Source organism: Tyto alba, unplaced genomic scaffold, assembly GCF_018691265.1.
Source record: "Tyto alba isolate M040663 unplaced genomic scaffold, T.alba_DEE_v4.0 Super-Scaffold_1000006, whole genome shotgun sequence".
Classification (NCBI taxonomy): domain Eukaryota; kingdom Metazoa; phylum Chordata; class Aves; order Strigiformes; family Tytonidae; genus Tyto; species Tyto alba.
This window is the reverse complement of record NW_024881272.1, coordinates 3,780,418-3,804,559: the sequence shown is the minus strand read 5'-3', so window position 1 is coordinate 3,804,559 and position 24,142 is coordinate 3,780,418. Positions and strand designations below refer to the sequence as shown.

General features: G+C 49.1%; 1 protein-coding gene across 1 annotated transcript in view; it reads left to right on the top strand.

Moving 5' to 3' along the window:
• The first annotated feature begins 220 nt into the window (after positions 1–220).
• The window catches only part of LAMC1 (laminin subunit gamma 1), a 71,991-nt gene continuing 48,069 nt past the window's right edge, over positions 221–24,142 (top strand). The window contains exon 1 of the mRNA XM_042785551.1: positions 221–699. Within this exon, the coding sequence (XP_042641485.1) occupies positions 297–699 (403 nt within the window). The 5' untranslated portion in view covers positions 221–296. The remainder of the gene's footprint in view (positions 700–24,142) is intronic.

Genomic DNA, 24,142 nt, shown 5'->3' with positions numbered 1-24,142 from the left:
GAGGCGGGAAACCGCCGATCCCTCCGGCGGGCGGGCCCCACCGCGCCGCCATCGCCGCTTTAAGCCGCCGCATTCCGGGGTGCGGGGCGGGGCGGGAAGAGGCGGGAGACGCCGCCGGCCCCGCTCCGCCGGCGGGACTCCGCTCCCGGCCTGCCCCGCGCCGGCAGCCTCGGCCCCGCCTCCGCCCGGGCCGGGCCCATCGCAGCCCAGCCCAGCCCAGCCCGCGGCCAGGCGCGGAGCGGCGGCAGCGCAGCGAGCGAGCCGAGCTCCTCCGCGTCCCGCCGGCCCGGAGCGCCATGGCGGGCGGCGGCGGCGGCGGCGGCGAGCGCCGCGCGCTGTGGCTGGCGGTGCTGTGGCTGTGGTTGCCGGGGCGCTGCGGCGGCGCCATGGACGAGTGCCGGGAGGAGCGGAGCGGCCGGCCGCAGCGCTGCATGCCCGAGTTCGTCAACGCCGCCTTCAACGCCACGGTGCTGGCCACCCACACGTGCGGGACGCCGGCCGAGGAGTACTGCGTGCAGACCGGCGTCACCGGCGTCACCCAGTCCTGCCACCTCTGCGACGCCGCCCAGCCCCACCTGCGCCACGGCGCCGCCTTCCTCACCGACTACAACAGCCCGGCCGACGCCACCTGGTGGCAGAGCCGCACCATGCTGGCCGGCGTGCAGCACCCCGCCGCCGTCAACCTCACGCTGCACCTGGGTAAGCGCCGCCGCCCCGCCGCGCCCTCGGGGCGGGCAGAGGGGGCGCCCGGCGCCCTCGGGGGCGGCTGTAAGCGGGCCGGCCGCGGCGTATTCCCGGTGGACTCGCTGCGTGGCCGTGTGTCCCGCTGGGTTCCGTGCGTGGCCGTGCGTTCCCCCCCCCCCCCCCCCCCGCCGGACTCGCCCCGCGTGTGCGTGGCCGTGCGTGTCCCCCCCCCCCCCTCCGCCGGACTCGCCCCGCGTGTGCGTGGCCGTGCGTGTCCCCCCGCCGCCGGACTCGCCCCGCGTGTGCGTGGCCGTGCGTGTCCCCCCCCCCCCCCCCGCCGGACTCGCCCCGCGTGTGCGTGGCCGTGCGTGTGTCCCCCCCCCCCCCCCCGCCGGACTCGCCCCGCGTGTGCGTGGCCGTGCGTGTTCCCCCCCCCCCCCCGCCGGACTCGCCCCGCGTGTGCGTGGCCGTGCGTGTTCCCCCCCCCCCCCGCCGGACTCGCCCCGCGTGTGCGTGGCCGTGCGTGTGTGTCCCCCCCCCGCCGCCGGACTCGCCCCGCGTGTGCGTGGCCGTGCGTGTGTGTCCCCCCCCCCCCCCGCCGGACTCGCCCCGCGTGTGCGTGGCCGTGCGTGTCCCCCCCCGCCGGACTCGCCCCGCGTGTGCGTGGCCGTGCGTGTCCCCCCCCGCCGGACTCGCCCCGCGTGTGCGTGGCCGTGCGTGTTCCCCCCCCCCCCCGCTGGACTCGCCCCGCGTGTGCGTGGCCGTGCGTGTGTGTCCCCCCCCCCGCCGGACTCGCCCCGCGTGTGCGTGGCCGTGCGTGTTCCCCCCCCCCCCCCCGCCGGACTCGCCCCGCGTGTGCGTGGCCGTGCGTGTGTGTCCCCCCCCCCCCCCCGCCGGACTCGCCCCGCGTGTGCGTGGCCGTGCGTGTCCCCCCCCCCCCCCCGCCGGACTCGCCCCGCGTGTGCGTGGCCGTGCGTGTCCCCCCCCCCCCCCCCCGCCGGACTCGCCCCGCGTGTGCGTGGCCGTGCGTGTTCCCCCCCCCCCCCCGCTGGACTCGCCCCGCGTGTGCGTGGCCGTGCGTGTGTGTCCCCCCCCCGCCGGACTCGCCCCGCGTGTGCGTGGCCGTGCGTGTCCCCCCCCCCCCGCCGGACTCGCCCCGCGTGTGCGTGGCCGTGCGTGTTCCTCCCCCCCCCCCCCCCGCCGGACTCGCCCCGCGTGTGCGTGGCCGTGCGTGTCCCCCCCCCCCCCGCCGGACTCGCCCCGCGTGTGCGTGGCCGTGCGTGTCCCCCCCCCCCCCGCCGGACTCGCCCCGCGTGTGCGTGGCCGTGCGTCCCTACCAAACGCCTGCTGTGAAGCCCCCCCCACTTGTGACCGGGGCCGTCTCAGCCGAGGGATTGGTCCATACAGCAGGACATGGGCTCTGTGCCCTTCGGCGCCCGGCATCATCTTTATAAAGGATCCATCAAGGCTGCAAAACGGTGCTTCAGAAACTTGAATTTCAGCCCTCTCCGCAGGGGCAGGGCAGTAGTGAGTACTGCAAGGCGTCACGCTGTCGATCCGTGGGGCGAGGAAGGGTTTGCGGTGGTGTGGGGTGCGGTGAGCCCCCCTCGGCCCTGCACCGGGAAGCTCGGACCCTGGGGTCTTCCAGAGCAGCAGTCAGCACTCCCGCAGTAACATCGGGTCAAAAAAAGGAGAGGGCGAATTTTCTCATTAATTCTGGCATTCCCAGAGATTCCTGTGGGATAAAGTATTTTAGCCCTCGCTTTGGTTTGTGGACAAGCTTTTCTTGCCATTGTTCATTCAGTTATTTAAGTTGTCGTGACGTGGAGGAGGGGGTAATTGTTTAGAACTGGAAGACAAGCTGGCCAGCGGGAAGTTAAAACCACAGCTTATATCCTCGTGTCAGTAAATAAAGCACAAATTAAAAAACCCCTCAGCATAACCATTCATGGTTTCTGTTCAGCAGTGTGACTGTTGATGGTTTCTATTCAAGAGCTGCTGTTGAACTTTTAAGTTTTAGCATCAGTAATACATCTCTGGTTTTGGTGTAATGCAGAGGAGGAAAAAAAAAAAAGTTACTTTAGGGATGGGGGAGATAGATCTTGGGTTTAACAGCCTGAGAGAAGGCTGTGTGGAAGCTCCCACCTGTGTTCGTGAGATGGAGGTGATGGTGCCGAGTCCTGTACCGCGGTCACCTCCTGACCGCACCCATCTGCACCAGCAGCCCGGGGGTCTCACCACCACAATGTGTTTTCTTGTGTTAGGAGCTTCAAAATAAATATACTGTGTAAGCGTATGTCATCGTTCAGATAAAGGGAGGTAGTTAAGGCCTCTTTATCTGTGTTTAATATATATATTTTATACATATATATATGGAATTTTTTTATTCGAGACACCTGGAGCAAGCAATAAGCTGTGATCTCAACTTCTTTTTTAATAGAAATCCTCATAATTCTTCATTATCCAGGTAAAACTTAGTCTTTAGGCACATCTCTTACTGCTGTCCTTGCCTTTTTGCACCTGTATGCAGATGGGTGTTCTTTGAAACTTCATGTTCTTCCAGTGTATCGGAGCAACGAGTGTGCTGGATCCTGGGCTTTGAAGAAATGTGCGTATTCCTTTGATGAAAACAGCTGCATCTTTAAAATACTGTAGCATCATTGCAACGTGATCGTTGCCAGTCGCTTGGGTTTCAGGTTTGTTTGCAGGCTCTTACAGCTTTGTGAATGTGTTCTGGCATATTTTTAGGCTAAAATACAACTTTTAAGCAGAAGCTGCCTGGCTGTCTTTCAGGTATTTGTGGGGTTTTTGTTTGGTTGGGTTTTTTTTGTTTGTTTGTTTTTTTTCCCGGTTAGCTTTTTGGGTGGGATATTTGTAGTGTAAAGCCTTTTAAGAATCAGAAGGTTGTTACAGGCACAGCGGTGGTGGCGGGAGTTAGTTTTAAGAAGACTAATAGCAAAGCATTAAGCTATCTGTGCACGTGCTGTGCAAGCAGTAAATATTCCTGTATGACCTCGTATGCGCCGCCGAGTTCGTTTTGAGTTGAAGAACTGACACAAAGTATGTTCACAGAGTGCCATTTTAGTCTCAAATGCCCCAAACTGCTCTGCTTGGCTTTCGTGAAGTCTTCAAACCGTCTTTGTGTGCGTGAGCTGCTGGGTGCCGCGTTTGGATTCTGTGTGCCCGCGGGCTGTTCCCCGCGGCACGCCATGGTCTGCGGGCCACTTAATTATTGACATCAGTAGGAGAAGAGGCAAAGAGCCCGACAAGTATTTGCTTCTCGGTGGGACGTAAACGCATTCTGGGACACAAAGCCCTTTTATGCCGTTAGTTCTGCGTGATCTTCAAGGATTAGGCTGTGTGCTCAAACCCGTATCCTTGTGTGATGCTGCGGTCGCCTTTATTTCTAAAAGCACGGGTATCCTGAATGGGTAGTGCTGCTTTGCACCCTTTCGGGACCGCCAGCGTCGGCTCCGGGCTTTCAGCAGTGCAGATGCCACCCTGCGCTGAGTTTTTGGCAATTTGGGATGTCTTGATTAACACCCAGTCACGTTCGGTCCGTGTAGATCAGTGTAATGTTTCAGAGGTGCCTGTGAGAGGTCGGTAAGAACTGTGGGTCTGGTGCCAACATGTGAATGTGGGTTTCTTTGAATCTTCTCGCAACTTGCAGTTCAAAACAAGTGTAAAAACCTTTAGTTTTTGGGACTAGGTGCTGGCAAAGAGCATGGTATAGAAAAACACAGTGACACAGTGCAGACAGCTACTACTGAGTTAAAGGCTTGGATCCCGGGAGCGTTGGGAAAGGAGATCTGTACCCAGAAGTTAGAGTGCTCCCTGGGGAGAGAGAGACTGGGGTAATTACCAGTCCCTGCACGGGGAGTTATAAAAGCTGTTTCTCTCTGTACGAGAAGGTCTTAAGACCCCCTTAAGTAAGAGTCCTCCTCCCCCGAGAGGCTTGGAGATGTGAGTTTGCAGCTGTAAATCAGGAGGAGGAGGGAGTTGAACCCGTTTACAGGGTGGTGTCTGGGTAATTAGGTTAGTGGGCTGAGAGGAGGGGGGAGCACTGCTGGGTCCTTTCTTCCCTTTTTCTTAAAAGTATCCCTTTGCTTCCTCCATTTTCCAGGTCCTCGCCTTGAATTATTTCTATTTTAGACTTGACCCAACTGGTCTTTTTTTCCCAGCGCTGCCTTCCCTCCTGTGTTCCCATATATTCCAGGAATAAGGGACTTTGGGGCAGTGGTGCCAGCTTTTAAATAGAAGATGGAAGCTGAGGCATTACGGTATGTAGTTAGCTGTCTGCTTTTTTTGAAGCCAGGGCGTGACGTTATTTTTACAGCCTGTGCCATTCGCTTCTGCCGGGAGCATTGGGATAGTTCTGGCATCTCCCCAGCGCTTTCTGCGCCTATGTTTTAGCACAACTTTGCTATTTAGACCCCTAATGCACCAAAACAAAGCCGCGTGTTAAAGATGCTCCTTTGAACACTGGAAGAAGGGGGAAAAGAAAGAGCGTGGAAGCACATGGAGTATTTTTGGTGCTGGGCGGTGTTGCTGGGCAAAGGCTTGTATTTTTTTTCAGATGTTTTATCTTTTCACAGAGCGGGTTCTTACTTCTTCCTTCCACAGCTTTGGTTTCTGTATTCTTTCTGTTGCTTCTATGGTTTCTATGCTTTTTTTTTTTTTTTTTTTAATCCACTTTTACATGTGCCTCCCCATTCCCTTCCCAACCAGCCCTGCTAAAGCCACCTCTCATTTTTCCCCACCGCTTTTACTCTCTGCCTGGATCTGCTCGACTTCAGCTATCGTGATCCCGGTGTTTTGTTCCTCACACAAAGAGGCCGCCGCGTCCTCAGCACGCCGGTGGCTGTTCCGTGGCGGTGGGGTGGCCCTGTCTCTGCTGAGGGCAGCCGTGCTTTTACCAACAGCCTGCAAGCTGGGAGCAGTCCGGTCTCGCTTTCCCAGGTGCGGGTGACTGCCTGCTGCGTCTGGGCAGGGACGGTGCCCGCGAGATGGGCTTCACCGATGACGCCGGTGGCCTCAGCTGTGAGTTCAGGACTATCTGGTAGGCAGGAAAGACCGATTTCCACCTCCTCTCTCATTGCCTGGGAAGAGGAGCCGGTGTTCGGTGCTGGAAGGCGGCCCTCTGCTAGCCTGCCTTTCAAGAAGAAAAAAGGAAATTACTGGTTGTCTTTGTTAAAAAACACATTGGCTGTGTTTGTGGGCATGGACTGTGGTTAGAGCTGAGCGTTCCTGCTCTTGAATTCTTCTGAAACCCCTACTGTAGACCAGCCTAGGAACTTGTGTCACCAAACCGGGTGGTATCTTGTATGTATAAAAGAAAAAATTATAAAAGCTGTCGGTTGTTAGGAGAAATGGATTGCCCGTCTCCTTCGCCTCCCCTTTTTCTAACGGCTCAGTCCTTTATTTGGCTTTGAGGAGAGTGATGATGCTTGATTATATATACTTTGTCCGCCAAGGGTAGTTTGGGGTATGACTGCCATTTGAAGGCATTTGCAAGGAAACCTAGGCAAGATGCCAGTTCTTGGGTTCAGCCCTGGCTTGATTTGCCAGCTGTTTGTAGCAGATGAGATTTCTTTTATTTTTTTAGTACAGAAAAGCAGCTTTTTTTTTTTTTTTTTTTTTTTTTTTTGAAGCGAGGGCTGTAGAATGTGCCTTAAATTAAGTATGTAGTTTACACCACTGGGATGCAATCAGTTGCTTTGTTTTATTCAGCGCAGCAGAGCGATGCCCTCAGCTCGCCGGTTATCCTATTAAAACTTTACGAGGCTGCGGTTCGCTGCCTTCCTCGGGAACCACCGCCAAACCCTCTGCGAACAAGCAGGCCGTACACACACGTGAAGTTTTGCATAGCGTAGCTGCAATTTAAAAACCCCGAGAACTAGTAATTAATGCGCTGGGCGAGCGTTTCCGGCACTTAGGCTGGTGTTACGGCTGCGTCGGGAAGCCCTCGCAGGACGCGTTGAGCCCAGGCTGGGAAGGGCCGCAGTGGCTTCGCCAGTGGTATTTGCCGAGCCCTGGGGGGACTCTATTTTAGTTGGTCTCGCAAAGGCTTGGTTTACATTTTGCAGGTTTCAACACGAGTAGTTAAGAGATCAGGGCTTTTAATGGCCAGCAGTTGTTCAGTGCAGTTATATAAAGTCGCTTTAAAGCTCTTTATCACTTCCCGCATACCCTTGAAATTCCCTGGTTTTCTAATTCCTCTCTCCTGTGTCTGTCTTGGGACGCTGATGCCACTGCGTGACGCCTTTGGGAATACTATACGTGGCAGAGCACTTATTTGGGGAGATGGAGAGAGCTGAGATTGCGTGGTATTTTGCTGCGAAAACAGCTGCTATTTGCGGTGCTTGACCTGAGTTGCTACAAGGATTAATCGCCGGTTTTGATACAGTCAGATAGTCGCTTTTGTAGCTTCAAACCTTGGAAACTGTCGTTTGCTGCTCAGAATTGTGGGCTTGCTGAAAAACTTCTGGCTTATTCAGTAGTGTGAGGTAGCATTTCTTTTATAGCCCGAGGCTTTGGGAGGCTCTCCTAGCCTCTCAGAGTCTGCAGCTGAAAACCCCAGGCTGCCACTTCCCATGGAGATGAAAAAAGGGATCGCTCTGCAAATCAACACGTAGAGCAAATAATTTGCAGCGCAGATGGATGGGATGGGAAACTTGGATCTTTGGTTCAGCGTAGCTCTTAAAAACAGGACTCTGAGCGTTGTCCTTAATCAGACAACCTTTGTCAGACTGAGACCTCCCGCCTGTGTCCTCGGGGCCCTAATTCATCATTTACCACCAGCCGTGATGCTGTGCTGAATGATTTTGTGCAGGCTCGCTGTCTGGCTCTGTTTTCTACCTGTGGGTTAGCTGGGGTACGAGGTCTGGCGTGTTAGACTGAACTAGTTGCACCTAAAGTCACTGTCTCTGGTTTGTAATAACCTTCGGAAGCTCAGTCTGGGGCTGCGGCCTCTCTTGTAAGCTCTTGCCTGAGAAGAACCATTTCAGCCCGCTTTTATGCATCTCTTAACCTTGCTTATTGGTGGCTACCGCAGTGTTGTTCTGGTCAGAAAGTTGAGTTTAATAGCTTCTTGATAAATTGCAGAAATCTCGCTGGGTCTGTTCTCCTGCCACACAAACAGAAACATATTGGGTTTTTTTTTCCACACACCGCCCCCCCCCCCCCGCCCAGTACAGAGTAGCCCTGTGCATGTCAAATCAAGCTTTACAGGCTTTCAGTGAGGGATAAATGCGGATGCTTGAGTTGAGGACCTGTGACATCAGCTAGCTGGGTTTAAAACTCTTTGTAAGATTAGGACAACCTCTTAACGCCGAGCCGTTTGCAAAGGACGTACTTGGGATTGCTCTCTGTAGCATCCCCTGAGTATCAACGTCGGGTTTTTAGCAGCGTGCTGGTAGGATGGTGATGTTGGCTGTCACATCAGCATTGAGGAGAAGGTCGGGACAGCTGCTAACGAAGCAACTGCGCCGTGAGATTAGAGAGCTGCTACTAGTAGACATGTACAGTTGTCAGGCGGGACCGGGAATATTGAGCTGAGAGGTTGCTTTTCAGAGCCTGCCAGGCTGCAGGTACAAGCTGCTGTTCGCCTTTGTGGAGTGTGTTGGGTACTTTTGAGGTAAAACATAATGATTTCTCAGAAGTTTTCTGATGTAGAAGCATGGAAAATGGTAAAAACCCATAAAGTGTGAAAAGGATCTGAAACAGCAAGGTAATCTTATTTAAATTAAAAGAAAAAAAAAATGAGCCTTATTCTTTAATCTTTTTTTCTGCCAGTCCAGCCCTACTTGAGAGATCTTTTACCAAAAAAACCCCAAACCCCAACCAACCTCCTCATATATTATTCAACGATCCTTCAGCATTTTGTTTTGAAACTGGGTGGCAAAGCACTTCTTGTTTCCATGCTTCTACTTGTTTTAGATATTCCAGTGTGATAGTCATCAAAGAGCTGCTTCCAGTGGTAATCATGCCTGCAGTTCTGACACAACACAGCTGTGTTCAGCAATGGAGAATTTCAAAATTTCCTCTTTTAGAAATAGTATCCAAAACCTATTATTGGATTTTTATTTTTTTTTTCCTTTGGTAAGTAAGCTAGTACCATCTTGTACATGGGAGGTAGACTTCCAGATAGCTTGAGGGCTTATTTGTACAGTCAGTTTAGGGGGGTGGTTGTTTTTTATGGGGGAAGTGGAAGATTAAGGCGTTTGTAGAGATGATATATTGAGTTCTTGCAGAGACCCAGGGTTTGTGGGTTCTTGGGTCAGCTTTCTGTAATTTTCTCATCTCTGCAGACTTTGGTGTGCTTGGAGAACTGCTTATCTGACTTGGCTTTGTAGTGGGTCTTGTGTTTTAGAGGACAAGGTAAATTCTCTAATTCATCCTCAGGGGCTTGAGATGCTCCTGTGGGAAGATCAGGGTGCGGAATTGTTAAATGGTTTTGGGAGTGGCAGCTGGCCCCTACCAATGGCCTGAAGGGGAAAGGAGGAAGTCTTGGCCCTGGTGTGGCTCTTAACCTTTTGTAGCAGAAAGATCAGCTACATTTGAGGAGTCTCAAAAAAAAAAAAAAAAAACAAAAAAAACAAAAAAAAAAACACGAGAAAACCCTAAAACCTGCTTGATAACAGGGGTTGTTCTTCCACAGCACGTCTGTGTTCAAGTGCGTGGTGGCTGACTGCCTGTGGTAGCCCTTGGCTTGCCAGTGGGTTGCCCAAAACGCCCCTTCCCTCGGGCAGAGGTTGGGCTTGGCACCAGCCCAGATCTTAGCACCTTGCTTTCATCTTGGTAGTGACTTTTTCAAGGTCTGTTTTATAGCTCAACCTACTCAGCATCAGAAAAGACCTGCCTTGTTCCCACCTTGGTGGGCTGCTGCTTGTTCTGCATGTTTCAGTTGGATTGGTTGTGGTTTTGTGGTTTTTTTTTTTTTGTTTTTTCTTTTTTTGTGAGGGGAAAATATTAAGGATCCTGAACAATTTTTTTTTTTTTATTTATTTTTTCTTTCCCTTCCCTATATATTTTATTTCAGGAAAATTAATCTTTCTAATCTTCTTGCAATTGAAACACAATGTTTATCAGAGTCTTTACACAAATGGTTGCATTGAACCTCTTCAGGAGGGATGAATGGGCTGTTTTCCTGGTACTTTCTTATGCTGCACTTACTAGGTTGTGGAAAATAAGCTATGCGCTCTGAAAGGCATGGTTTGCATTGGGAGTATCCCTTTCTGAGGTTAATGGAATAAAAGAATGAGTCCCTTCTGGAAAAACTACCATCAGGTGCTTCTTGGTATCACAGTGTTACGTGGGACTGCTTGATTGAATAAAAGAAAATCTTCTTGTCCTAGGACTTCTGTGTTCCGCTTCTGATGAGGATGATTATTTATAGTCCTTTCATCTGCAGTCCTTTACATGCTCCCATCCGGTGGGATTTTGCAGTGGGATTTTCTTCCCGGCAGCTTGTGCGGCTGGTCCCTGGGGAGCAGCCATGGAGAGGCTGCCCTGCCTGCCGCCCTCGCCTCCCAGCTTCTGAAAAAAAAGTGGTTTATTTGTGGGGATCCAGCGTGTGTCCCTCTGCCCTGCCTCCTGGCTGTGGTGGTCAGGGTTTGGTCAGGGCAGGGCTTGGCCCAGCAACCTACTTTTTATTTTGTTAGAGAAGCTGATGCTTTCCTTCCAGCTGCTGCCTTCTCTGTTTTTGCTAGCTGCCCTCACGGGTCTCATGGGTTCTGCTATCCTGGTTGGAGTAATGTAGGACAAGCGGTTTCTTGACACTGAATCAGCAGCTTGATGAACAACTTCAGAAGCTGATCTGGGGTTTCTCTAAGCTTGCAAACCTTCTGTTTGCTTTACTTTTGTTTCCTGGCCCCTCTCCCTTTCTTCTCCTTTCTGAAACTCCTTGCTGCCTGCCTGGGCTTCACCTCCTTCCTGCTCCCATTTCCCTGGTACTGAGATGTTCCTGGACTGTGCAGTTTGGGGGGGTTCCCCCCTCCCTGGGATGGAGTTGTTCAGCTGAGATCTCCCCACACTTCTGGTCCCAGCAGTAGCCTCTCGGTCTGCGTGGGCAGCACCGCTGCTGCCCTCCTGTGCTGGCTGCTTTATATGTGTCTTCAGATTAAGAGGCTGGCGGTTTTCGTTTTGGTCAGACTCCAGCGATGCTCATATGAGAGATACAATGCAAATACAAAATTGTTAAATGCTTAGTATTGTTCTGTAGCTTCCCCTCTTGCACGCATTAAGGTTTGGGGTGGGAGGAAGCCCCTTATCGAAGGACAGGTACAAGTTTTCTTGAGTTGAAGCCATTTTGTCATTAAAAACCTAATGTGTTTTGCTGCTGATTCCCAGCGGGGTTGTGAAGAAAATACACAAAGCGGGGAATAAAGAGATTTGGGGCTGCGGCAGCTGCTGCAAGGGCTGGTGCTGCTGCCGGGGTGAAACGTGAACTCTAAATAAAGTGACATCCCGCCATCATCGTGTGGTGTCTGTTTATTGAAATCTGCTTTTCTCCCTACATTGCCTCCCTGCCTGCTCCCTCCCCTGTCCCCACTCTGCTGGGGTTGCTGGCGGAGCTGGGAGGGGTGCTCAGGACAGGGATGGCTCCTCGATCCCCTCCGTCCCTGCTCTGCAGGCATGAGTTAACTGATTAAATCCACCGGCATTACACGAGTCACCGCTCTTCTGCTTTCTAAGCAGAGTGACTCTGCATGCATCCGTACGTGTGTGCGGCCCCTTTCTCACACCCTCCCTCCCGCCGGCGATCCCTGGTTGCAGGGGGGTGAGCAGGGCCATCCCCGGTGCCTCCATCATCAGGGCAGCTAAACCAGAGTTCCTTATGAAACTAACTACTGAGTATTTTGGAAGTAATGCTACAGAGATGAGCTTTCCCAAGAGCTTCATAGCACTTTCAAGGAGCAAGTGCCTTTAACTTTTATCGTAACTATTACGAGACAGTGTATTTAATGCTGCTCTTTTTTTTTTTTTTTGGCAGTTTGTCTGAAAACATTGCAGGCAGGTTGTTGTGGTGCAAGAGTCCCTGACTTTTGGTTAGGAAGGGAAGCCTTGCGGTTTTTGTGAAGGACTGGTAATTCAAATCATGGTAGGTGCTTCTAGGAAACAATTGACTGACAGAGCTACAGCTCTGAAACCAAGGTTCTCTTGCAAGAGACCTTTGTTATTCTTGTCTGTTAGTATTCCAAAAAGGCAGGAATAAAAAAATGCCTTTTTCCTTTTCCAGAATTAAATTTATTTAAATTGGAGAGTCAAGTATATTGCGTGAAGAAGAGGTTGCTAGAAGTTGCTGAGGTAGGTGTTGAGTGAGCATCTGGTGGAAAGTCTGCAAGATGAGACTGTATTGCTCAGCTATCCCTGGCAAGCGGGCAGGGTTAGCAGTCATGGGTTTTGGTCAGTTTAAGGTGTATCTTCTCTGCCACAGATTTCCAAGTATCCTAGCTTTTCTGTACCTTCATCCTTTGTGAGATGCAGGATCTGAGTCGGGAGAAGGCTGTAACTGCTTGGCAGATCCTGAGCTTGGGGCACCCCTTGCATCCCCCCTGGCTGGGCTCTCTCCATTCCCTGGCGGACTGCTGCCTAGTCTCTATGTGGGTGTGAAGTGCACGATTCCATCAAAATTATCCAAGAGGCACTTTTGAAAGACTTTTAATTTGGTATCCACCGATACGTTTTAAAAATGTCTAGGAAAATGTGTCTGCAGCTCTGAAAGTTACGTGGGTAGCACTGGGGAGGGACATCAGAAGATTCCCAAAGTCAGGTTTCTTGCTTTTCTGTGCTTTGATTCTCTGCAAGTTCAAGCAGAAACATGACAGTAGCAATCATGTTTTACTGCTATTTCGTAGCACCTACCCACAGTGTCCAAAAATCACCCAGAGGAGCTGTGGTGCTACCTGTGGCACGGGCCACTCACGAGTGCTACGGTCATCAGCAGAGGTTGAGAGCTTTGGTTACAGCCTTTGTAAAGCTCTTGTTTGTGTCAGGGAAGGATCTGGACTGGTTTTCTGGTGCACTTGAGGTAGTCGGTTCTCACCTCTTTGTATTTTCTGATTCACCAAATTAATGGTTAATTAGCCAAGGATTTGGATGTGCAGTTACAGTAGTGCTGTGGTCTCAGATGTTGGAACTGATCTTTGCCTGGATGCTGTCACTAGCTATTACATGGAAGAGGCTAAAAATGTTTATAGGAAGCTCAATTCCTCCGATTGCAAAACCTCCTACAAAATACATCTCCTTGTTGATTTTTTCTGTGAATTAATCGCCTTTTTCTTGTCATCAATACAGTCTAGGGTTGCGGCATGGCCTTTTGTGAAATGCATGATAGAAAATTAACATGCCGCTCTGGCAGTTGGGAAGGACTCTGTCTTACAGCCTTTCTGTCCCCCAAATCCTGCCTTTTTTTTTTTTTTTTTTTTTTATTTAATTGCTTCCACCCCTAAAAAGTCAACATTAACTTGAAAACAGCGGGAGGGAACCAAACTGTTTTGAAAGGGCGAGCCCATCAGTGGGAGTGGTATTGAGGGCTCACATGGGGTATAGAGAGGGGTTGCAGGAAGAGGGGTGGTGGTTCAGCAAAAGGAATAGAGTTTGGCGTCGTTAATCTGCATCATTAGCACTGTGTACCAGAAAGTTTAAACTGCCTGGCTAAGTGGCATGAGTCTTTGAAATTCACAGCAGTGCTGGCAGCCCCGCTGGCTTTTGTCCTTCCTGCAAACACACAGCTGCTTGCTCCGGGCATCCCCGTGTGCTCAGCATCCCCGCTGCTTCCTCCGGTCCCGCCGCAGCGAGCTGCTCACGGCTTTGGGGAAACCACAAGAGACCAGCTGGAAGAAACCTCAGGAAAATGAGTTGGTGTTGCCGTTGGACCCGTGGAGGATGTGAAAATGTGGAGTGTTCGCTTCATGCGTCCGATCTCCGTGCGTAATTAGCGTAACACGGGAAAACTAACTTTATCACCCCCCTCCGAGGAGTGACGCGTGTTCAAACTTGCTTAAGAAATTTATTGGTAATAGTCCAAAATGCAGATGGAGCGTGTGCTCCTGTAGCTGTATGTGGTCTGCAGGAACGCTTGCTTTGTTCAAGTAGCTGTGCTTGTCTGCTCAAGGGAAGCTTATCTTAGAACTTACAGTTGAAATCTGTCAGCTTTTGCTTTTCTCCTGCTGACATTTTAAAGCCAGCTTTCGGCACAGGTAGCTCAGTAGAAAAGGTAATGAAATGCAAAAAGTTTTGGTTGGAAAGTAGGCGCGGAGCCTGTGAAAGGTGTTTTATATGTAGCAGTTACTCATCAAGTTCCATGATACTTGAGTACCCTTGGGAAAGAAATGGCCATTGCTTCAGGTGGTGCTACAAGGTGTCTTGCCAGGCCTAGGATAAGGACAGCGTCACTGTGCTTTTAAAAGAAGAAATTAAAAAAAAAAAATGTTGTGGCTTTCTGACTGTCCTGCTTCTTGAGGTAGATGCTAAGACCACTTCTTTATTCTTGCATCTCCCCGCTAAGATGCGAGATGAGATGGGAAGGACAAGAGCCTCAGGGACAAGTGATGATGGTTTTGCGTATTGTGGAACATCGTACTCTTTCTATTATAGAGTTAATGATTAATTAATTAAGTTGTAGTAGACGAGACTTGCTTTGAAGTGTAAATAAGCATTTGTAGTTAAAAGAGCATGTAACTCTTAGCTCTGTGTGCTTTTTTTTTTTCGCATCCTGGAGAAAGGCATGTTTAAAGCTTTTGAAGGGGAGGATTCTTATCCTCTTGGAAAAGATTACTGGTCATTCTGAATCAGAAATTAAAAAGGGATTAATAAATAATTGATAAGGCATTCCCAGAGCATCTTCCATCTACAGGGCCTAAAGGACACATGCCACTTTGTTTCTTTGAAGAATGTTACCAAGGTAAAACCACCAAATCATCATTAAACTTCTTAATTTCAGTACTTAAAGGGGTCTTATAAGAAAGATGAGGATGGATTTTTTAGTAAGGCCTGTTGTGATAGGGAAAGGGATAATGGTTTTGAGCTAAAGGAGGGTAGATTCAGACAAGTGACAAGAAAGACTTCTTTTTTTTTTATGATGAGGGTGGTGAAACACTGGCACAGGTTACCCAGAGAGGTGGTAGATGTCCCAGCCCTGGAAACATTCAGGGCCATGTTGGGCTGGACTCTGAGCAGCCGGGTCTAGTGGAAGGTGTCCCTGCCCCTGGCAGGGGGGTTGGACTAGATGCCCTTGAAAGGTCCCTTCCCACCCAAACCGTTCTAGGATTCTTGAACTATAAGCCATAAGGATGAGCTGTAGGAAGCTCGGGCTTTCTGTTCTGCTCCTGACACAGGGACAGTAGTCAGGAGGTGCCCAAATACTTGCTGTGTGTCTCTGTACTGTCTTTTATCTTGCGCATCTGCTGCTTCCCCTCTCTTCCCCCAGCCCCAAGGCTTTCATGCTGACAGGCGTGTGTTTTGTGTTCCGTTGCTGTGAGGACCGATTACAAGGCAGAAGTGTTCTGTGTGCGTGAATCGCACGGTGTCCTCGCAGAATAGCTGTCCTGCGGGGCAGTGGGGTGCTTCAACTTTGGGAGGCAAGGAAGGAAGGTATGGCTTTGCGGTCTCTCAAGCTACCCAGCTTCTCTCAGCCCTGCCCCCTTTACTGCTGCTGGGGACAAGGAATCCTGCAGCCCTTAGGCTGGTTGTATCAGCTTGCTTGGTTATGTCCCAGAGGCTAATCTGATGGAAAGATAACCTTTTGGTGGCCTTGATGATACTGGGGTGTGCCTGGGGCCTCGTGAGTGCTGGCTGGGGGAAGGAGGCACTGGGGATGCACAGCCTGGGAATGGGGGACAGACTTACACCAGTTGCAGCCAATTTTGAAAACACCCTAAAACTTTTTTGTTGTTGTTGTAATAAGGACTCTTGTGTTATAAGGACTCTAAGTGGGGATTTTGGATTATGGGAGGCTGCTGTGAGCTCTGAAAGCTCAGACTTTTGTAAAAGGAAGGAAATGGGCAATCTGAAATTTCCACTTTTGTGCCTTGCACATGGATGCAGCTCATTAGTTGAAGTAAGAAACCTGAGAAAAGATTGAGAAATTAGAGAGCATTTCTAGGGGAGGATTTTCACAGAGAAGAAAGTTAAGCTTAAAAACTTGAATTCTTGCAGGGTTTTACTTTATGGAAAAGATCTTTATTTGGAGAATCAGGTGTCCCGGCTTGTTTTAGCTGACTTTCCATAAGGAGCAGTAATGAGAATTGTTTTTAAAAATTAATAACCCATTAAAATAAGTGGGCAGACTGATATTTATGCAGCTGCTTGACCATCCTGGAACCAGATTTAGGGGCAACTGATTAATCTACAGTGGAAAAATCACTTGATAAACAGTCTACTTGTTTGTCTTTTTTTCTTTTAAGGCTTTTAGTCACAAGGAATTACTAAAAAAAAAAAAAAAATCAGTGTGAAACTAAATCCAATTTTCATAAATGATCCTGAACATTGAGATGATGCATCCCGATGCAATTACATTTATAGGCTTACTCATTTTAGAATTAATAACACCATAATGACTTGCTTTTCTTTTTATGGGTTTGGAGTTCCTGTAATGGTGGATGAGATAGAGCCCATAAAGGACTCTTGTGCCGCTGATATTCATTGCGTATCTAAGAGTTAAACATCCGCCTAAGGAGAGAAGGAGGCTGAAGTGTCTCGGAGATTTGGGTTAATTACTAGAAACAGCTCCTGCAGAATTATTGGCCTGGCTGATGTTGCATCAGCATTTCTTTTGTTAAAGAGCTTCCTAAGAGATGAAAAGTTGGCGTATGCGTCTCCTAGGAGGTTTTCCTGCAAGTCATCTGCCACCTGTGCAGAGCTGCTCTTCCAGCAGAGTCAACCAGTGAATGGTCATGAATCTTTGTAGAATATAGATATAAAAATGGTTATGCCTTCTATTTTTGGTCACCAAAAAAAGTGCTCTTTGGTCCTGTGAATGAACTGTATTCATTAGTCCTAAGGAGAAGTGTTGTTTTTTTTTTTTTTTTTAATGCAACTTTCACCTAATTGTTTAATCTTTGGGTGCCTGAAGGAATGGAAAACAAGTTTAGCATACCTGAGGGCTTTTCTTACAGAGGTTTCCCTTTAGTATGTGTTCTGCCCACACAGAGATAAAGATGAGCAAGAAAACCCCTAGAGCGATGCATTTTTGCATGGGTATGCAGCAGTTCCTGCCCAGGCGACTCTTGCTGGAAGGATCCAGCCTTTCTGCTGGCCTGGAGCTGCTTCTGATGTGCTGGAAAGAGGTAGGGGGATCACCTGTGGGGTGTTCAGGTTGGGGGGGTGCTTGGCCAAAGCATGCACCAGAGTCATTTCTAGTTTATCTCTGCAAGGGATGTACAGGTAGTGATGCCCAAAAGCAGAGCACGGGGACAGATGCTCTTCTGTCAGATCACAGAAAACTCCTCTGCAAGTTCAGGCATAGTAGGGCAACTTCATCCTTCCCTCTCCTCTCCCGTTTTGGGGGAAAGGTGGTGAATAGTCACCTCCCTCCTCCCCAGATAATGCTTGAAAGCTGGCCAAAGTAGGGCTTGGCTTCAAAAGTAGCGTGAAGTCACTGGGGGTACATAAGCTGCAGAGTCCTGCTGGGGGTTTTGGAGTGCTCAGCCCTTCCTTCCTTCCTGCTGGGAGAGAGACTGAAAAACCTCCGGGTCATTTTATTTTTGATGCTAAACGCATAGTTTGCTTCCAGCGCAGCAAGTTTGCGACTGTTTTGGAGCGGGGTGTCTTCAGCCCGAACACAAGCCAAATCCTGCCAGCAAGGCAGGCAAAGGCTTGTTTGCTAAAGATAGTGTGCACATGTGTATGTAGTCCAGAGGGTTTTTAAGGTGCTCTGAGTGCTCAGATTTACAGTTCAATCCCAGGCATCCTAAAGAAAATTAGAGAGATCAGATACATCTAATGACTGACGAGCTGTTTAAGGTCAACTTATCTTATACCATCCATTCTCCCCAGCAGCCATACCGGGTGACACTTACTCCATCACACGTGCATCATCCTTCACATTTTGTCGTGTGTTGTTGAGCTCCCAGGTGGTCGGAGATCAGTTTTTGGCATCTCAGTAATCCCTGCAAATGCATTTGGGCTGCCTAAGGTTATGGCTTGTTCTCGTGTTAGTCAGGCTGGCCCTGAAAAGAGTTTTGTTCAACCCTCATTTAGTTATGCTTCCTTTAGGTTTGTTAAATAGCTGTCCTTTGCATGGATGGAAAATGTTAAAAATAGAAGTGCTCAAGGCAGGGCTATTGTGCTGGTGTTGACAGGTTTGCTGGAAGCTGAAGCATGCCTTGTTTTTTAAGAAGCACCGGGTTTTAGAAGGGGTAACTCTGATGTCCTCTTGACCCCACACGGAGGAGCTGCTTTTTTGAGCTAAGAAGAGACTGTCTTTTGGATAAAGTAGTTTTTTAGTGTGCTACCATTCACTAGGTAGCGCGACTATTGCAAGTAATTGGCTGAGCTTGGGATTTTCTTGTAATTAAGAGGCACCAGCTGCAAAGCTAGTCGGTGAAAGAACCTGAAATAGTATCTAATAGACCATTTGCTTTTCGGTACAGCTCTTCCCTCTACTAAAAATCCTGTCTTCCTCATCCCATCCCTGTGCAGGCAAGCCCATATATATAAAGGAATAAGCACAAGTGGTGATACAGAGGAAATAATGACACTGTACTGATATGCACTATGCAGCAAATAAGTAAGTTTCTGCAATTTCCCTCTCCCCAGTACTTGTAACCACTGTGAAATCCAAATGATTTTTTTCAGGACCCCTAACTTTGTCAAGCCTGCCCCAAACCAAAGTCAGGCTTTTCAGAAGAGAAGGCAAAGGCATGCAGGACCTTTATTTGGTGAGATTCTGTAACTATGGAGCTGTGCCCTCAAATATAAACCTAAACCTTGAGCCTCTCTGGCCATCGTGCTTGCAGAGATGAGCTTCCAAATGTAAATAGTGCATGAAATGATGAAGAGCAATTTCCTGAGCCTCCTGTCTCAAGTTGGCTTCTTTATAGGAGCAGTCAGCTGTTGGTATCTGCGTTTTGTCATCACGGAAATGTAACGGTGACCCCACAGATTTTATTGCGCCGTTGCTGATAGTGTTAGCAGATACACAGGCTTATCTCAAGCCTGCACAGCAGTTGGCAGGTATTATTCTGTATCCAGCTGCCTCTTGTGCAGCTGTGAAAGTCATCTGTAACTTGTGTGGAGCCGCACTTCTGCGGGAAACTAGGACACAGGACAAATGTAAGGGAAAGGTAAAAAGCTGTGTGTGTGTTGTTTTTTTTTGTTTTTTTTTTTTTTAAATTTATTTATTTTAGTTTAGTCTTCCTACAATGGTAGGGATAAGGGAGGGTTTTGCTAAAGTTCAGGTTTTTACAACATAGTGATTACTCTCTTCTCTGTTCCTTTGCACTGCACATATTTTATTTTTGTGTCTCCTCAGTGATTAGAATTCCCTCTGATTTAATAGGATCATCTAATCTTCAAGACCTAGCTCAGCAGGGGAATGTGTATTTTGATAAGGAGCAATTAATGGTGCTTCCTCACCCAGACTCGGAACGATCCCAAAATCAGATCATACGTCATTGGGAGGATGCTTGTCTCCATGCAGCTTTGCAACTTGTGCAGCATATGGTTGTAGTAATATGAAGAGATCCTAAAGAGTGTGTATTAAAAAAAAAAAAAAAAAATCTTAGTAAAACCAACAAGGTTACTTCCTTGCATTTAGTTACTGTTTCTTTGGACATGGTAGGTACTTGGCAGTGCTGGGGCTGGAGCATAGTGGGAAGTGCCCCTCCTGGACTTCACACGGTGCAGAGCTGAAATGTGTTCAGAGTGAGTGCGTACATTTACTTTCCACCTTCAGAAATTTAATTGTAAACGTTGGCAAATGATTTCAGTATTTCTGGAGGTTTTTATTTGAAGAACAGTAGTAGTTTTAAAATTCCTTTAAAAAACTAATGGAGACTAGAGATCTAATTTTTTTTTCTTTTTTGTGAGAAAATGCTGTTATGCGCTGAGGCTTTTTTGGAGTTCAAATGAGTAGTGTGCTTCTATAAGCCTCTTTTTTTTTTTTTTTTTCTTAAGCTTCTATTTATCCTTGTGGTTGTAACTTATGAAATATTCACTGTCATAGGTCACAGTATTTCTGTGCTAAATTTGGGAATATAGCTGGCAGCTTGCTTTTTGCCTGGGAACTTGTCAGGTTGGTACAGAAAGCTTTAGCTACTTGTTTTTGGGGGAAGAGGTTCTTGGTGTCTCTTTTTTTTTAAAATTTTCCTTTTTTTTTTTTCCACTGTCAATTCCTCTGTCATGGAAGAAATCGAGACACAAAGTGGTTGAAGCTGTTGCAGCTACTTGGTTTTCAGTGTCATGTTTGTCTTGCCTCTCGTGTGAGGCTCCCTTTCCTTTTTGTGATTTCCCACTGTTTTGTGCCAAACCCCTGTATTTCAGAGCTGCTTCCTGCTTGCAGCTTTGTACCAGCTTGGGAATCTCCACACAGTTCTTTGCTTTTGGTGTGTGATAGAAGCACAACTATGCAGGGTGTGGAATCATAGAAAGTGATGAAAATCTGTGAAAGAAATCTATGGGGTTTTTTGTGTTTCTTTCCAGCACTTTGGATGTAATTATTTTGTGGGGGTGGTTTTTTTTTTTTTTTTTTTTAAATCACACTTTCATAAAAAAAAAAATAAATTTCCCTATGGTATTATAGCTAGTCAAACTTTTTATTAAAAAAAAAAAAAAGGCAGATCCAGAGATTAGTGGTCTTTACCTGGCTGCTGCCGCCTGGATCTTAACAACCACATCAAATGATGTGGTGTCATGCAAAAGCAGTTGGAAAAGCCAAGCTGTTCTTCATGCCTTCCTCTTTTGTTCACCGGTGTTTTTCCCCGAAATCAACTGCTGCTGATTAGAGGGAGTGCTCAACACAGCGCAGGGTGTGTGACCCACCAGGCAGGGGCTGTGGAGCTCACCCAGCGCCGGTGGCCAGGTTAGTGCTTCCAGCTGGTACCTGTCAGAGGCAGCACCTGGGATGCTTGAGCATGAGATCTTTTTCAAGGGTACTTAGTGAATTTGTCATGTACGTGGAAATGGTACCGGGCCAGCCTGAAACCTCAAGGCAGGTCCATGTTCCGAGTGGGTGGTGAGTGGAAAAACCCCCCGTCTCCGGCTTGGTGCCCGACTGGCATGGCGTTGGGAGTTCAGGTGCGCTGCAAGAAGTTCCTTACACACTTTGCCTGTTCCTGGCCTTTCCCAAGGTGGTGTCTTTTGGCTGCTGCCAGCACCCTGATGCACACCTGAACAAAAAGCACCCAAACCAGCTTTGCTTTAGCTTTCATGACAGAAGTAGTGCTGGCCCATGTTAGCTGGAATTACCCCTTCCCGAGTTCCCCGCCGGAATGGCCCTCTTTCTCTTGCTGGTGTCCATTTACCTTGCTGGTGTGTTGTGGCACTCGGAGGTCGCAGGGTAAGTGCTCCAAGGGTCTGCTCTCCAGCCCAGCTGGTCTGTGATATTCCATCACACTGACAGAAGCTAATACGCTTTTCGAGAGGGGTTTCTTAAGCACATTGACATTAAACTTCTCTCCAAAAGCACAGGGAAACAATTCATGGTAAAACCCAGAAAAGGAACCTGGCTGATCCTATTGTTTCTGGGGTTTACAGCTTTCCTGTTTACTCAGCCTGGCTTTCAAATATTTGTCCTGTTCCTTATGAGAAGTGTGCTGATCTGCAGGGTTCTTGCCTGTCCCCCTCCATGCAATTTTTGATTTGTCTCCTGATTTTGAAAATACATCAATTTATCAATTTAGAAGTGGCAGAGGGAAATCTTTTCTTCTCTGCCTGTGAGTGTACAAAAATAAAACGCTGGCAATCTTCCCTCCCACCCTCACCTTTCTTCTTGCTGGACCAACAACCAATAAAAAACCAAAACTGGTATTTAGTTCCTTCTCTGATTTTTTTTTTTTTTTTTTTTTCTTGTTAGATCCTAAGTGTAGGACAGCTCCTTGAAATGAGGGTTTGCAGAGGTAGAAATTGCCAGGTGCAAATTGTTGGTGTGCCTTTCTAATTGAGGCTTACTGTCTTTGAGGTGAATTAAAAAGTTTCAAAACTCCATGCTGGATTATAAAACTGTGATATTAATAAGCAGTAACTGACAATTCAGATGATTCCACCTGCAATTCTAATGTGATGCAACCAGAGGTTGCCTGAGAGGAAACAGAATATAAGCAATAGTCTGTGAACCCCTCTTTGAAGGTAATTATAAAAATCTTCTATATGTTTGTATTAGGAATTGATTTACAGGTTCATTGCCTCTCCCTGCTCTAAAGAAGTTCAGTGGCTGGATGGAGAAGTGGAAGATTAAATAGACAGATGTGTTGGTTGTGGTGTGGAGGCATGAATCCGAGGCAGGGCTCACTGTGCAGGGCTGTGCCTGGCAGGTACTGCTATGCCGGCCCCGTTGTCACTGCAGGATTTTTTATGTGACCTGAGGAACCTGGAGTCCCCTTGCGACTGGGGGGAAGATGAGGAATTGCCACGATTCCTGGCTGGTCCTTTCACACAGCATCACAGCTTTATAGCCTTCTCCTCCTTTTTGCCCTCCCTGGGTTTTTCTGAAACCTGGAGACATACTTATGTGTGTGTGAACCTTTGGGGGGAAAAAAACTGTCCTGGGTTGAGTGAGTGGTGGAGTTTTTTTGGTGGCAGAGGAGGGGGCTATAGGGGTGGCCCCCTGTGAGATGCTTCTTGAAGCTCCCCCAGCTCCACGTCAGCTCCACTTCTGTTTGGAAAACTGAGCCCATCAGCTGCACCTCTGCGATAACGTATTTAAGAAGGGACGTGGTGACAGGCAGTGGGACTTGTGAGGAGGAGTTGCTGCAGCTGCGTGAACACCAAGGTCAGTGGAGGAACGGAGGAAGAAAGGAGGGGGGAGGTGTGCCGGAGCAGAGACCCCCCTGTATCCTGTGGGGAGACGGCAGGGCAGCCCTCCCCTGCCACCCATGAAGATCTACGGTGGAGCAGACACTGATTTATGGCCTGTGGATTCTGCCTGCATGATCAAGGTTCTGTGCCCGAAGAAGGCCGGGGTCTCATGGGAAAAGGCAGCCCCAGCTGCTGTAATTCAGCGCTGGGAGGATTGCAGCATGCGGGGGAGTCCCACGCCGGAGCAGCTCGGGAAGGGCTGCAGCCGTGGGAGGGAATCCAGTCGGAGAAAGTTGGTGACCCACGACGGAGCTGCGGCCCGTGGGAGGAATTCATGTTGGAGAAAGTTTGTGGAGGACTGTCTGCTGTGAGAGGGGGACCACGATGGAGCAGGGGGAACAAGTTCCAGAAAGTCCCCCCACCCGATGGCAGAAGCGGCAGCACTGACTGCACCCCCCATTCCCTGCCCCTGTGCCGCTGGGGGAGGAGGTAGAGATATCGGGAGCAGAGCTGAGCCCGGGAAGAAGGGAGGGGTGGGGGGAAGGTGTTCTCTAGATGTGGCAATGCTTCTCACTGTCATACTCTGTTAAGTGTTGTTGTTAGTGTCTGTAATAAATGTACGTTCTTTTTTTCTTCCCATAACGAGTCTGCCTTTTGCTCGTGATCATAAAGGGGGATTTTCCCCCATCCCAGTCCTATCTCGAACCCCAAGCCTGGCTCTCTGTCCCCGAGAGAGTGGCTGTGTGGTGGTTGGCTGCAGACCAGGCCCAAACCACGACAAAGACCCAAGTCTGTTGCTCTGGGTTTGGGTTTTAGCTCCTAGTAGGAGCTGGGGCAAGGGCTGCCTTTAGGACTGTCTAGTAACTCAACATCAAAACAGCCTTTGACCCTCTGATGCTCTCGGTCTGTGTGGGCGAGGAGAAGTTAGTGATGTCTTGGTGGAGCTGGCAGTGGCAGGCAGCTCTGGCTTGGGAAAGAAAAGCCCAAATCCTTCTGTTGGGGGGCTCTGCCATGAAGCTGCCACGGAGCAGCGATGTGTTTGTGCTGCTCCACGTGGGCTTGTGCCAGGAGGAGCTGCCCCGGGGGACTTGTGACGTTCATGCCTGCTGTGGTGGCAGTGGGCTTTGAGTGAGGACTTCTTTATTCCTCTGAAGGTGGTGTGCGCAGCTTCATTCACAGTAGTTTGCTCCAAAAACGATTTTTTTCCTTTTTTTCAGAGAGCAGAGATATCTGGGGGCTCTCAGCTAGATGCTTCCTTCCTAATCTCTTGAGAAGAGCCGAGTACTCTCAGCTAAATGAAGTTTTGCCAAAATAAGCATTCTTACTTCAAGCAGTATGTTACCGGGAACGCTTCTGGCTTTAAAGCTTTAGGAAGACAAGTTGGTCTGGACACTGTAGCCTGATAACATTTTTATGTATTTTTTTTAAAGCACAGGCCTGGATTGCAGAGGCAGGGTTTCAAGTTCTTGATCTGAAGTGAACTGGAAGAGAAGTTGCCAAA